Genomic DNA, 15,776 nt, shown 5'->3' on the forward strand with positions numbered 1-15,776 from the left:
ACCCAGGCAGTTAAGTGATATGCCCAAGGTCACACAGGCTATAAACTCTGGAGCTGGGAAAATCAAATCAACCATCGCTGTTGAAGGGCATGCCAATTTACTGCCATGTCTGGCTCCAATTGGAATCTCTGTGATTCTCAGTTCTAAGATGCCAGTGACTGGAGCTCTCTTCTCTGACCACCACCCCTTCCTGCTTCAAACTCATCCTTGTCATCCCCATCTCTCTGGGATTCCTATCCCACTCGTGTCTGCCTTTCCAATGTGCCCTTTGGAAACTCTCTTCTCTTGTTAACAATCTCTCTTTTACATTAGGCCTGAGCCCCACTTCCTGTGTTATGTCTACTTAGATCACTGTGCACTTGTTTCAGTCGTGTCTGACTCCACAATTGACTATAATTTCCCTGAGGGCAGGGGGGATTTCATTTTCTGTTTTTGTACCCCTAATGTCCAGTTCAGTCCCTGGTGAGTAGAAGATGCTTAAGAAATGTTTGTTGATTGGGTGATTGTTTGGAAAGACTTTAGCTTTAAGAACTAGAGAAAAAAAGTACATGGGGCAGGGAACAAAAATGAAAGAAAATTGTCCTTGTGCCTTTGAAGTGACAACATCATGATTGACCCACTTGCGTACTGTTGACAACTCAAAAGTTGACAGCTATGTATTACACATTTCAGTGAAATCACCTCCTTTCAACTTTGTGCTACTCCTTTATAACTTTTAGGAATGTGACTATTTCAGGGGAATGATGTTTTTTAAAGGTCAAACTCTATGATTTCATTAGTATAGGGATTTCCTGGTTTGGAAATTCCCTCTACTAACGCAAATCAGCTACTCCATTGTAAATCATACTCTTGGAAAGCTGGGCAGGCAGTGAGAAGCTAATGACTTGCCCATGGTCACAAAGCAGGTTTCTGTCAGAAGATGGGCTTGCAATAAGTCTTTCTTACTCTGAATCCACCATACCCTGCTAATCACACAGGCTGCTAACTAGTCAAAATGGAAGCCAATTGTCCTTGATCATGCTAACAAGGGAAGAAGGATCAGTGCTAGAGATTTTGGCATTGGTTGAGGAGCTGCTGGAAGGGTTCTCCTGGCAATTTTCCAGCCCCCATCTTGTGCTCATGTTTGTCAGCTGACCTTTTTAAGGTCATGGTCTGGTGACTCTCTAAAAGAAAAGTGCTGGTTCCTCAGTGGTGTCAGGTTTAGATATGGAACAACACGCCTGAGTTCTATTGTTTTGATATTTGGAATCTCAGAAATTTAACTCTGCAGAAAGAAATGACAACTGTGGTCAAAGGGAACACGGTGAAAAGTCCAATTATTTTCAGTTTTCACTCTCTGGGGTGTGGAACCACTCAGACCATTAAGGAGAGCTTTGTAAGGCTTGACAGTGGCAATTCCCATCTGGGCTTTCTGTCCCTGTCCATCTGCCCCCTTTCTCCACAAAAGCAAGTATCCAATGGGAAGAGTTTCAACCACAGAGAAAAATGGAGAGATGCATAAAGAAATGAGCCAGTGCATAGCATTAGAGGAAATAACAGCAGCAACAGAGCAGTGCAAAAATCACTAGCTCTGAAATTTCGACTAGGGTCGAAATTCGCATTCTGCCATTTACAACTGTGACCACCAGCAAGAGACAACCCCTCTCTGGGCCTCAGTTTTCTAGCTCTAAAATGATGGAGATGGATTAGATTTTCTCCAAGTTTCCTCCCCAGTCTAAATCCTCCGTGCCTGGCACATAATATGGGCTTAACAAATAAATTACAAATTTCCCTTACATGCCCCAAATTGGCACCAGCAATATAGTGAAGGCCTTGAGCATTGGTCTGGATCTTGGTGGCATTGTCATTTAATGCTGACTCAAATATGAAGGCTCAGAAATATTGCTGGGGGGGTCTTCCATGGAACTTTAGCTTTACAAGATGTGAGAATACAAAAACACCCATCGTTTGCCTAGAAGGAAAGTCAATAACAGCTGACATTTATCTGTCTCTCAGGTTTACATAACAGAATCACAGACTTCTAGATTTGGCAGGGGTCTCAGAAGCAACTGCTCCAGCTCATTCCTGAAAACGCCCCCTCTCTACAGCCTACCCAAGAGGATATCTAACCTCTGCAGGAAGCAACTCTCAGGAAAGCTCATTTCACTTTTGGACAGTTCTCATTGTTAGGAAATTTTCTTCCTGATATCATTTCTAAATGGCGTCTGCAACTTCCATGTGTTCTATTGAGTTCATCCTTTTGGGAACCAGTAGAAAGTATTCCTCTTCCATGTGACAGCCCTCCAAATATTTGAAGACAACTACCACATTTCCCTTAGGTCTTCCCTAGATTAAATGCCCCCACTTTCTTCAGTTGGTATTCATATGGCATGAGCTCTCAAGTACCATCTCCAACAGGGAGTGTTTCCTGATCCTCCTAGGTACTACACCCTTCACCTGGAGAAAGTACTTTGTATGTGCTTTATATTTACTTTTCTGGGATGTCTCCTCCAATTACAATGTCAGCTTCTTTAGGGGGGAGGGATTATTTCCCTTCTTTCTTTGTTACCCCAGCTCCTAATACTATGATCACCACAAAGTAGGCACGTAATAAATGCTTAATGAATTTTCACTGAATGAATAATTTCCCAATTTCATCAACATTTGAAGAGTCTGGTATTTGACTCATATCCCATAGCATCCATCCTGTTTGGAGGGCTTATGGCTGAAACAGAAACATCTTGGAAAAAAAAACTGTGGCTATGTTCACTTTTATTTATTAATAAAACAACCTTGAGGCAACTGAATATGACTTGTGCTTCCTGTAGATTAGGGGGAACTAGAGCAGACATTTTCAAAAACCAGCTTCTGAAATATGCAGGAGGTTGAGTTCTCAGATAGGGTGGCAATAATTTATTTGAACTGTTGTAACCAAAATGCAACTTAGCTTTCTCTGCCTTTGGCTGATGAAACCAATCCTATTTTTGGTCATGTGTTCAGTGAACATCTATAGTGTTTGCCCAATGTAGAAAAATCAAGCCCTTCCTACTAGGGAGTCACAGTTTTATATATAATGTACTTTTAATATTTTTCTTTGTATGTAGAAATGTTCACGTTTGTTGGTGTTTGTCAATTTCAGACTAAGACAAAGTTCAAATTTAAAAATAAAAAAGAAATGAAGGGGCAGCTAGGTGGTGCAGTGAATAGAGCACTGGCCCAGGAATCAGGAGGACCTGAATTCCACTCCGACCTCAGATGTTTGACATTTAACTAGCTGTGTGACCTTCAGCAAGTCACTTAAACCCAATTGCCTTGCCTTCTCCCCCCAAAAAGAAATGAGTTCAGGTGGGGCTGATCCTAGTCATAAGTGTTAATAACCCCCCAGGAAAATTACAAGTAATTCATTCATCTTTGCCACCATAGACTAGAAAGGCAATGCAGCTAATTCAAAATTATTAACATGGCAAGGTTCTTGACTGATCATATTAGGTCTTATGTATACCATTCCTGTATACTTTTAAAGTAAAAGTTTGTATATCAGGGTAATGAGAACTGATTTTTATGAATGAAAAATAAATGTATATAGTATATATTCATACACAAGATTATATTTTCATAGCACTTTAAAGTTTTAGGTTTACAAGTGATTTGAATCAATCAACAGAAAAGGATTTGTTCAATATCTAATTGTACCAGGTACTATACTTTCCTCATGAACAGAATTGCAGTAATGCTGTTAATATCCATTTCATAGTGGATAGAAGTAGACCTTGAACTCAGGAGTGGTTCAGAAGGACTGTGTGACTCTGGGGAAGCCCCCCTGAGCTCTCAGTGCCCTAGGCGACTCTCAGGTATGTCTAGTTACAAAGCAGTTCCTGGATAAGCATTGAGAGGGAGAATTCCTTACCAGGATCCCCTATATCAAGAAGGTAGATACTATAAACATTATTATCCTCTCTTTTACAGATGAAGAAAATGAGGTACTGTGAGACTGACTCGCCCAGGTTCAAGCAGGTAGTAAGTAGGTGTCATATCCAAGTCTTTCTCACTCCAGATCTAATGGTTTCTCCCTGCCCCCCATAGCGTAATACCTAAGGGACTCTCACTCCTTCACTGAAAGCCAAAAGGGAATTTTAGGATCATCTGTATCATAATTCCTGATTCTGGACAGGCGTAATTTCAACAATCCTGTAAATAGACAATAATAATTTTCTACATCTAGTTTTGAAAATCTCTAGAGAAGGAGTTGGAAGAATGACATGGTGGAAAGAGCAGAAGATTTGGGGTCAGAAGATCTCAAAACCTTACTCTCCCACTTACTAGTGTGTGACCTTAAGTAAGTCATTTCCCTTCCTCTGGGTTCAGTTTTCTCGTTTGTAAAATAAAAGCGTTGGGTTGTATGACCTCCAAGTTCCCTTCCAGCTCTAAATCTATGTTTTTCATGCCAGGTCAGATGCTTTAATTTTTTAAAGGTATAGCTAGATGGAGAGGAATTTGGAATTATGCCTGAAGGGCAACCAAACTATGCAGACCCTTTGATCCAACAATACCACTAATAGGTTTGTATCCCAAAGAAATAATGAAAAGGGAAAAAGGACTAATGTGTGCAAAAATAAAAGTCCGGAAAGACTTGTATTAACTGATGCAAGATAAAATGAGCAGAACCAGGAAAACATTGTACACAGTATCAGCAACATTGTGTGATGATCAACTACGAATGACTCAGCTCTTCTCAGCAACACAATGTACAAAAGACTCAGGAAGGAAAATGCTCTCCACATCCAGATGGTGAACTGATGGATTCTGAATGCAAATCAAAGCATATTATTGTCACTTACTTTATTCTCTTTTGTGTTTTTTTTCCTTCGATTTCTTTCATTTTTCACAACTGCGACTAATATGCAAATATGTTTTACATAATAGCACATGTGCAACCTATATCAAATTACCTATCATTTTAGGAAAAAGGGAAGGGAGAGAGGGAGAAAAATTTGGAACTCAAAATCTTATAAAAATGAATGCTAAAAATTGTCTTGATACATAATTGGGAAAAATAAAATACTTAAAAAAATGAAGGTATGTTAGGGGTGAATGATGAAAGGACTCAAAATATTTTTCTATTATTAGTCTGAATGGGAATAATTCTTAAAGAAGAAGTAACCAGGCAATTTATGTTTATATGACAAAAACGTGATCTTGCATTCAAAACTTGTGCTTAACTCCCCCAATTCTAGTACAGGAAAGATGAAAAGGGTCAATGAAAAAATCAGAGACTCTATAGGTATTTCTTTTGATACTAAATAATCTTGTATTTATTCTATATGTAGATGTCCCAGAAGTCTTCGCGCAGTTGTAAGCTTTAATAGCTTAAAATTTGAGTGGAGATAATACTTTTGGGATATTCTATATGTATATACATGTAAATGAACATATGTATATGTACAGGTGTATATGTGAATGTATACACGTGTATGTGCATATACATATGTGTGCATATATGTATATATCTATTTATATATGTATATACCCCAATAGAACATACATTTCTTGAAAGCAGATATTATTTAATTTCTTTGTGTCTATCCCTAATGCCTGACTACTCAAGAATGTACCTGATACATAGTAGTATTTATTAATAATTGTTGATTGTTTAATTGCTGTGTTGATCAAACCAAAGCATAGTCTATCAGGTGAAGAATTTGTTCCAATGGCAGACAAAAATCATCTGGACCCCTTGGCACATTCATGGTCCATGCCCACTATGTGATGGGTAGTCCCTGCCTTCTTCTGCTCTACAACTGTGGTCTCTGATCTTGGAGACACTCTCTCCATGAGAGTCGTAACTATGGGCATAGCGTTTCCATTTCCAAATAGGGATGAAGAACAAAGTAGTGACCAGATAAGATGGCAACTGACATCCATACCTCACATAGGAAATCAGCCTATGTAGATAAGGTATAACCTAGTGCATGGAGGAGAGTTGACTCCCTGGGTGAATTCTGGCCCTGGAATGTTAACTGAGGGACGTTTTTGGAGTCAGGACTTCAGAAAGCACAGAGAGTAGCTGTCCCCATGAAGTCAGCCTGAGAAGTACATGCCATGTGCTTACCTCAGAATTGATTTTCATTGTTTCTTCTGTGTGGTAAAGTAAGAGCTTTTGCCCTGAAGAAGTTAGGTTAACGTAGACCTGGAGGCAGGGATACTGAGAGAGCTTCCGGCAGTCTGGACCACAATTAAAAGAACAGTTAAATGCTTCTGTGATGGAAGCATTAAGCAGCGTGCATTGGGACTCTTCTGTCCATACACTGAAAAGGAGGGAGAGAGAGAGAGAGAGAGAGAGAGAGAGAGAGAGAGAGAGAGAGAGATTAAATGACTTGCACACCCAGCTTTGTACCTACCATTCCGAAATACTTCACCAGGATTATAAGTTATAGATAATTTGGAGGGAGTTCTCCCATCAGTGAAACCACAGGTCTTTGATGGATAAGAAATCATAGGTCTCCCCTGTTTCAGTCTAGTTATCATTTGTCTGATCATCTCTTCCATTCCCTGACCCTCCATTTGTGTCAGGCTTAAGTCCAAGAACCCCAGTGGGCCAGGAACAGACCTTGTACAGTCAAGTGTTCATAAACTTCTAGATTTAGAGCTGGAAGGACCATAGAGACCAGCTTGTCCAACCCCCTCATTTGACAGAGGCGGTAGCTATCCCCTTGGGAGGACATGACTTGCCTGTGATCACTTAGGACATAAAGATCAGAAACAGAATTTGGACCTCAGAATTTTTGACTCCAAGTCTAATACTCCATCCACTAAACCTGAGGTGTCAAACTCCAGCAGAAGGCTGTGTGACTCCTGAGTGAAGCTGAGCCATCTTACAATATAATTTGGAAATGTTTAACAACATGCATAAAAATACAATGCAACATAGATAATGTTAACTTGTGGTTTTCTAAGTAAAGGAAGAATCTGTTTCATTTCTATTTGATTTTGGCATCACTGCATTAAACCATATTATCTGTGTCTTAGGAAATTGTTGTTCAGTTGTGTCTGACTCTTCATGACCCCATAGGAAGTTTTCTTAGCAAAGATACTAGAGTGGTTTACCATTTAGTGACCTACTCAGGGTCATACAACTAGTGCATGCCTGAGGCTAGATTTGAACTCAGGTCTTCCTGATTCCAGGCTGAGCCCCCTATCCACTGAACCACCTAGCTGCCTCATTGTCTTAGGAAAATCTAGATGCAAATTCTACCTTGTACATCCCTAGCTACATGGTAGAAGTGGTAGTGCTTCCAAAGTTCAGAAACAATCAATATTATGGCAAGTCAATCAATTGATCCAGTAAGTATTTACTAAGTGCCTACTCAGTCCAACCACTAAGAGATATAAAAATGGAAAGATCCCTGCTAACAATGAACTAATGGGGGAGACAAGTACGTAAATATGTATAACAAATGTAAAGTTAATCAATATATATGTATATATGAGTATATATAAAATATACTATATATGTGTATATATACACACTTTATATATGTATAATATATTTAACATATACATGTTTTCATATATAAAATCTCCAATTTCTCTAGAAACTGAGGGGTTAAATATAAATAAAAATAAATAAAGCCATCAGTTATTTTCTGCAACACTAGAATAAAGAAGAGTGTAAATTCTCCCTAGCTGTCAGTTGAATTGGTCAGGGTTATTTAAATAAAGAAAGATTGTTTTTGAACTTGATGATCAATGGCTGCATATATAATTAGGAAGTAACAGAAGAGAAATCAGTCTCCAGCTTCTGGGTATAAACTGATTACCGTAGCGACTGTTGGCTGTTGGCGCTTACTATCTCGGAGTTGAGCAGTTTTTTGGTAGGGACCCTTCATTCCCACCCTTGGTCCTTCTCAGGGTATGACTTTGCAGGAATGGGTGGTAGGATGCTGGAGTTGGTAGACCAAGGGCATCCCATCAACTTAAGAGAATTGTGATTTCCTGGGTGAGACATGGTGGGGCGTGGTGGGACTTTGCTGACACATCTGTGGGGAGCCTAAGGTGGGTCCTGGGTAGGCACAGTGGCTTTGAAGCTTTTTCAGAATGAGGAACATAATCCCAAGCCTAACTCTAGGCTCTTTCTTGGAGAATGAACAAAGCTGAATGCCATTAGCAGATTTTAGTGGAGGCATAGCAACTGTGAAAGATGATGCTTTAATTTCAGCAAATGGCTATGTTTCAATTGGATTTTGTTTCTAAAATGAAGGTATTAATTTACATGGATAAATGGGTGCTATAAAATAGCTTTATTCCCCTTTCTAAATTAAACCTCCATTTTTCACAGGAGAGAATCTTGTTTTTGTAGGCAGCTGAATATTGCCATGATTTCCCAGAGGACTTAAGTCATGTGCTTTTGTTTTGCTGTGGTAACTAGACCTTTAATTTATGGACAATAGCCAGCTCTAGGTGACTTGATGGAATGAATGGACTCTATGACCACACCTTGTAAAATGAGGTATATAACTAGAAACTAGCTTTCTGTTTCCTAACAGAAAGTTTTTGTTTTTCCTTGGGATTCCATTTTCTTTTGTCCTTATCAACAGTTTTATTGGTGTAGCACAATGGTTTCAAACTCACCTGGAAATGGGGGCCACTAAACAATACATAAGAATTTCTCTGTGTGCTACATGTTGACTCAGAAAACCACATATTTGTATTATCTGTGTTTTATGGTATTTTCATTTATTTTGTCAAATACTTGCCAATTGCATTTTAATCTGGTTTTTACACACTTGGCAGTGTTGTGGGCTGCATGTTTGAGACCTCTGGTGTAGACAACTCCCTGTACCAATTCTAATGAGCAACTTTTCTGCAGCTTGTAGTCTTCGAGAGTTGTCTGTAGCATTGAGAGACTAGGTACTTTGTCTGGGTTCACACAGCCAGTGTGTGTCAGAGACAGAACTTAAACACAGGTCTTCCTGACTCAGAGATCACCTCCTTATCCATTATGCCTCTTTCTATTCAATTTAGTTTTAGTTTTAAGTGATTTTTCAGTTGTATTTGACTCTTCATGACCCCATTTGGGGTTTTCTTGGCAGAGATACAGGAGTAGCTTGCTGTTTCGTTTTCTAGCTCATTTTACAGGTGAGGAAACTGAGGCACAGTTAAATTACTTGCCCAGGGTCATACAGCTAGTAAGTGTCTAAGGCTGGATTTGAACTCACAAAGATGAGTCTTCATGACTCCAGGCAAGGTGCTGTATGCACTATGGCCTATCTGTCACATGGCAAATATAAAACTAAAGACAGTAGAAAAAGTTGAGAGTCAGAGGAGCTGGATTCAAATCCCACCTCTGATGTTTACTATGTGTGTAACCTTCGGTGAGCTCCTTGTTTTATTTATTCTATTTGTATCCCTAGGGCCTACCAAACTACCAGAACATAGTAGGTGCTTATCAAATACTTGTTGGTTGACTTAACCATCTGTGCTTCAGTTTCCTCATCTCTAAAATGAGGGGATTGGACTACTTGGCTTTTACAATCCCTTTCAGCTCTCTAGACTAATGACCCTGCTTATGATGGTTAGAATGTTCGTTTTGGTCTTGGATTGCTGGGTAGAATGTTTGAGTGTGTGTTGGGAAAAGGGAAGAATGGTTGGAAAAGAAGTAAATATACAGGAATTTAGAGCCAATTAACCAGATGTTTCCAAATAACAGTGAAAATTACCTTTGCATGTATGAGCGGAGGAGCGTGATTCCTAGCAGAAAGTACATCATGATGGCACAAACCATCATGGCCAGTCCCAGGAGAATGGCTCGGTCCTCTCCAGCTTTCAGAGCGGTGACTGTTTTCCTTTTGTCCAGAAGGTCGTGGTCCCTGATTTTTTGGTAAATATTTCTGAGGTTGAAAATAATAATTCTGATGTGAACATCACAATTTATCAATTTACTCATAGAGGGTGCGCTGCCCTATCTTTGGGAGCAGGGAGGGCTTAAGGAGGCCCATTAAGCTTTTCTACAATAGCCAGCATACTTGGACTCTTGTGGACACAGACACCCTTCTATCCCCAGGGGGTGCCTAAAATTACCTCTGAGCACAGAAAAAGTACTGCCCCCTGGTCTGTCAAATTTGTGTGCCAATTTATAGTTTTCTTCTAAAATTTACTTTTATTACCTCTCTTCACCCTCCTGTCCCTGAAGAAAGAACACCCCTTATTCCTTATTCTTCTTCACCCTTTAAACAGATTTCAGGGTTTATCTTGGGCCACTGATCCCTGAGCTTCGTGTTTCCTGCTCTCAAGACATTGGCAGATTTCAATAGCCATTCATGGTTGGTCTATTTACATTTTCTAATGATGAAAGAAAAACATTCATCTGAACAAATGTCAATACACGGTCTGGATCTGTCAGGTTTGTCACTGAGTTGCTCTATGCAAATGGTGGAACCTTTTTGGGTTAACTCTGGACCACAGCATCATTCTTTATTTGGGTGGTGATGCTATGGGAGGTGGCTGTTGATTTAAGACTAATGAGGAAGGTTATAAGACAGTAATGACCCGGAGCTCTTTTTCACACATTAATGCTTGGTGGGTTAGCAATGTGTTGGAATGGTATGTAGGAATGTGTTAGACTCCCCCCCTCCCCATTCTTCCCCCAGTGCTATATTTTCCCTTTGGTGGTACTGTTTGTGCTTGTTTTTAAAGAAAATTGTTCACAGAGCATGGATAAGCAATATCTTAACTGTGTTACTAGAGCATCAGCTCCTCCCCTCAAATTTTCCCATCCTTCTAAGTTTAAAATGACAGATGAAGGTGATGAGTAAGATAAAAGACTTGGATGTTGAGAAGAGAGAAAACAAACCCCCCCCCCCCCCAAATCCCACTAGACAAAATGGAAAAAGAGGAAAACATTTCATAGTTTGGAGACAACATAGTTTTGTAGAGAGAGTACAGAGCCTATATCTAGGAAGACTGGATCTATTGACATTTACCATATTAGAAATGAAAACATCTTAGTATTACTATGATGAAAGTAGTTTTGACCTCCTGGACTCCTTAAAATGGTCTCAAGGACCCCCAGGGATTCACAGACCACACTTTTAGGACCATTAACATACACATGTGCTTAGAAAAATTTAAACATATAAAAATGGCAGCTATTATTATTGGAATGAATGGTAAAGAAAGTAGAGGAGAAATGAAATACCTAGTAGGAAAGAAGAGAGAAAGGGCAATCCAGAGTGGTCCAGAGTCTAGTTAGAAAAGAAAGGGGCTTGAAGGGAATGAGCCTTGGCTTTGGAAACAGAAGGATGAAGAGGGATTTGAAAATGAGAGTTACAGATGTTTTACATTAATCACTTTCATATCAAAGCTCATTTGCAGCACAGTATCTTCTCACTCTTTCCTAGTGTTTGATATGTGTCACTGATGGGCACTGGACCCTCGATTTAATGGATTCTTGGGACTGTCCTGGTCTAATAGCTTTCTCCCTTGGATTCATAAAGCCAAAGTAATAAAAGTGATATGGAATATTCTGGAGAGGGAGAGGGTGTGCTGGGTCTGCCAGTGAGAGCATGTGGATGGATTTTGTATAATTACAAAAAAATGCCTCAATCTAGAAACCACTCAGTTTGGTTTGCAATTGAGAAAAATTTGGGCAGGGGGAGGGAGGAAGTGGGGTGGGAGGAGGGGACTGGACCTATGCTTTCATTGGTGCATGGAAATTTCTGGTAAGGAAATTTTCTCTGCCACTGATTTTCTGCAGTTTATGGTATTAGAGATTTACTCAGGGGCACTGAAAGATTAAGTGACTTGCTGTCAGAGGGAGTTGAACCAGGTCTTCCTCAGTCTGAGGTCAGCTCTCCACTATGCCACACTCTCCTACCTCTTGGAATTGCTTTTGATAGGACTGAAAAGAATAGACTTTTAAAAAATATTTTTGTGTGATGTAGTTGAACACAATCCCATCCTTCCCATGCGGGATGGATACTTTGATTTAATGAGAGTTTGGAGTATTTGATGGGACCCTCTGGTCTCCAGTTTCTAACAGTTGTCACCCTTTTGTTGTACTTGTCCGTCCTGATGCCTTTGTGACCCCTGAGCCCTGTTGCTCTTATATCTTTGACAGAAGTTACCTCGATTCATTTCCCACTGTCCTAAGGCATGCTTCCATATACTTTATCATGCATTCTCCTTTTTTTGTGTCACAGATTCCCTTGGGTGTCTGGTGAAGCCTATGTATCCATTTAGAAAATAGTGTTTTTGAATGCACAAAGTAAGAGACATAGGATTGTGAAGGAAACTAATCATATTGAAATAAAGTTATCCAAATAGTAGGAAAAAAGTTCATGGACCCAGGTTAAGAACCTCTACTAGATATAGTGTCCCCTTAGTGCCCAGTGCAGTGCTTGGCATACAGGGACTTTTATATTTGTGTCCCTGGCACCGAGGGTGGTGCCTGCAAAATAAAAGATGTTTAAGTGCTTGTTGATTGATTGATTGGGTCCTCTTCCCTAATTGCCACTCAGCGCCCACAGAATGATGAGGCTGTCTTCAATATGGTTCTAATTGGACAGGGGAAGGCCATCTCCATTTGTCCTAGTATACATCTTGCCACTGGACCCAGATGGCTCTGGAGGAGAATGTGAGGCTGGTGATTTTGCACAGCCCTCCCTCACTGAAATCCAATTCACCTGTGTGTCATGGCATCACCTCCCTGATGGCATGGTCCTCTTTGAGAATGAAGCACAAACAACAACAATTGGGCAGAGGCAGTTTGCCCTCTCGAGGTCTCCCTTTCACTTCTAGGCCCTTCCTCTGAATGTGTCCTTTGCAATTAACTTTTGATTTACTTTAGTATTTTTTATTTATCTGTCCATCCATCCATCCATCCATCCATCCATCCATCCATCCATCCCTCTCTCTCTATCTATCCATCCATCCACCATCTTCATCATCAACATCATCATCAGTACAAATCTCCAGCTAACCCAGCTAGGTGGAAAGCCTTTGCAAGCATTAAGTGCCAGCCTGACTCTGCTGGGCTTCAACCGCCTGCTGGAAAATAATAATCTGATGTTGCTTTCCTATTATTATTTATCAAACTGTATTTAAGGCTGATGGCTGCTATTGAGATTTGCATGTTTCCAAGATGAAAGCAGGCAGGCAGGCAGCAGCAACAGCCTGGCAGTCCCAGAACATTAGCCCATCCCACGGCATAACTTATGTCAAGCTCCAGACATAAAAGAGACACAGTGCAATCAGTCAGGAATGTCACCAGAACAACCAGCATATAAAAATGATTCAAATGGGTGATTTTAAAACAAATAATAATTTGGAAATGATTATAAATGCTCTTCATATTCTCTGCAATGTGCAGAGGAGGCAAAAATTATAGACTCCCGCAGAACCAGAAGCATCATGGGGATGCAGATGTGACCTGGTCGATGGAAGGTGGGGAGAGTGGCTGGGATTGATGGCCTTGGTGGGGAGGGGGGAAGGGACACTATGTCTGCCATGGAGTGGGCAACCAGGGGAGGAAGGGTAGAGGGGACCGGCTTCCTCTACTCCTATTTTTTTTTTAAAGCAATTGGGCTTAAGTAACTTGCTCAAGGTTACAGGCCAGTTATTTCTGGGTGTGGTGCTAAGTATCTGAGCCTGGATTCGATCCCAGGTCTCCCGACTCTGGGGCTGGTGCTCTTACTCATTGAGCCACCTGGCCGCCCCCTTTACTCCTATTCTTGAAAATCCTCAAGGAAAATGTTTGGAAGAACAAAGGGCCAACTGAGGGAAAGTTTCCAAGCTGATGGATGCCAGCGTTAATGGCAATGATGAGCCCCATGCTCTGTGAGATGGGGCAGTGTAGTGACTAGAGGGCCAGCTTGGAGGTCAGTGTGGGTTCTGGTTTTGCTTCAGATGCAGACTGGTTGGGTGAACCTGGGCAAATCAGTGAGCTTTTTAGTAACTCAGGCAACTCGCCAAGACTATTAATTGCAGATAAGCTGTGGATCTCTATTGGTGAAGGGAGTTTCCACATCGGAGAGCCCTACACAGATGAAATCATTGGTCTGTACCAAACATGCACATGTATATGCATCTATGCATGTGTGTACACACATATATGAACATGCACATATACATATGTGCATTTATAGAAGTGATATACGTATACGTGTATGTATATGTAGATATGTATATGCATATGCATATGCATATATGAGTATGTATGAATGAATATGTTTGGGGTAGCTGGGTGGCTCAGTGGATAGAGTGCTGGGCTTAGAGTCAGGAAGACCCGAGTTCAAATCTGGACTCAGATACTTGCTAGCTGTGTGACCCTGAGAAGGTCACCTAGCCCTGTTTCCCTCAGTTTCCTCACCTGTAAAATAATCTGGAGAAGGAAATAGCAAGTCACTGTAGTATCTTTGCCACCTTCCCCACCCAAAGGATCATGAAGAGTCAGGTATGACTGAAATGACAGAACAACAATAACAAAAAATATGTTTGCATGTGTGTATGTGTATGTGTGTGTGCATGTGTATATGTGCATGTGTATGTGCCTGTATTTGTGTGTGCATGTGTATGTGCGTGCATGTGCATGTGTGTATGTGCAGGTGTATGTGTGTGCATGTGAATGGGTATGTGCGTGTGCATGTGTATGAGTGTGTGTATGTGTGAGTGCGTGCATGTGTGTGCATGTGTGTATGTGTGTGCATACGTGTGTGTGCCTATGTGTATATACACACATATGATAGAATGACACCATGTGATAGGGAAGGGAAAGGAAGGGCCTTTGTAGGTGTCCAGTCCATGCACAAAAGAAATCCCCACTGTCCCATACCCGGCAAGTGGCTGTCCAGCTTCTGCTTAAAGACCTCCAAGAAGATGGAATCCCCAACCTCTCAAGGTGCCCATCCCACGTTTGTGCGTGACTCATGCTGCTGGGGAATTTTTGTGACTTCTACCCACAAGTGTGTGTGTGTGTGTGTGTGTGTGTGTGTGTGTGTGACAGAGACAGAGAGACACAGGGAGAGAGACAGAGATAGAGACAGAGACACAGAGACAGAGACACAGACAGAGACAGAGACACACAGAGAGAGACAGATATATAGAGAGACAGAGATAGAGAGAGATACAGACAGAGAAACACAGGGAGAGAGACAGAGAGACAGAGAGACAAGGAAGAGAGACAGAGAGACACAGGGAGAGAGACAGAGATAGAGACAAAGAGACAGAGAGAGACAGAGACACAGGGAGAGAGACAGAGATAGAGAGAGAGACAGAGACAGAGAGGAGAGTCAATCTACCTCTGAGGATCTTAGTTTCCCCATTTAAAATGATGGGTTGGGTTAGAAAATGTTAGTAGCTCACATTTATCTAGAACTTTAAATGTTTCTTAAATGTTTTACACATGTCTTCTCATCAGGGGCCTTCACAACCACCCTGGAAGGGAGGTGCTATTACTGACCCCTTAGGCAGATTGTGAAACTGAGACTTAATGAGGTTTTGGAACTTGCCTAGGGTCTGACAGAGGGAGGATTTGAACCCAAGTCTTCCTGTCACTAGGCTCTATATTTTTTTAAACAACACTGAAGTGCTTCGCTGATGACATTATTTGGTATCTATTGTTCTTTCTAGTTTTCAATCTTCTGATTCTACAAATTTTATTATAAATAACATTTCAGCATAGCAAACTATGTCTAAGACCCCAATCCTTCATTTTTCTTCCTTTCTTCCTTTTTTCTTTCCTTCCCCTCTCTCTTTCTCCTTCCTTCCTTCCTTCCTTCCTTCCTTCCTTCCTTCCTTCCTTC

The 15,776-nt window shown here is 40.8% G+C and overlaps 1 protein-coding gene across 1 annotated transcript in view; it reads right to left on the reverse strand.

Annotated features, from left to right (window-relative positions):
* The window catches only part of KCNMB2 (potassium calcium-activated channel subfamily M regulatory beta subunit 2), a 220,260-nt gene that overhangs the window by 10,257 nt on the left and 194,227 nt on the right, over positions 1 to 15,776 (reverse strand). The window contains exons 3-4 of the mRNA XM_069104834.1: positions 9,696 to 9,866; positions 6,089 to 6,284 (exon numbers count right to left, since the gene is read on the reverse strand). Coding sequence (XP_068960935.1) covers positions 6,089 to 6,284; positions 9,696 to 9,866 — 367 coding nt within the window. The remainder of the gene's footprint in view (positions 1 to 6,088; positions 6,285 to 9,695; positions 9,867 to 15,776) is intronic.

The sequence above is a fragment of the Petaurus breviceps genome, unplaced genomic scaffold, assembly GCF_028583685.1.
Source record: "Petaurus breviceps papuanus isolate PSGF00001 unplaced genomic scaffold, PetGlider_PUasm1.0 688, whole genome shotgun sequence".
In the NCBI taxonomy this organism is placed as follows: Eukaryota; Metazoa; Chordata; class Mammalia; order Diprotodontia; family Petauridae; genus Petaurus; species Petaurus breviceps.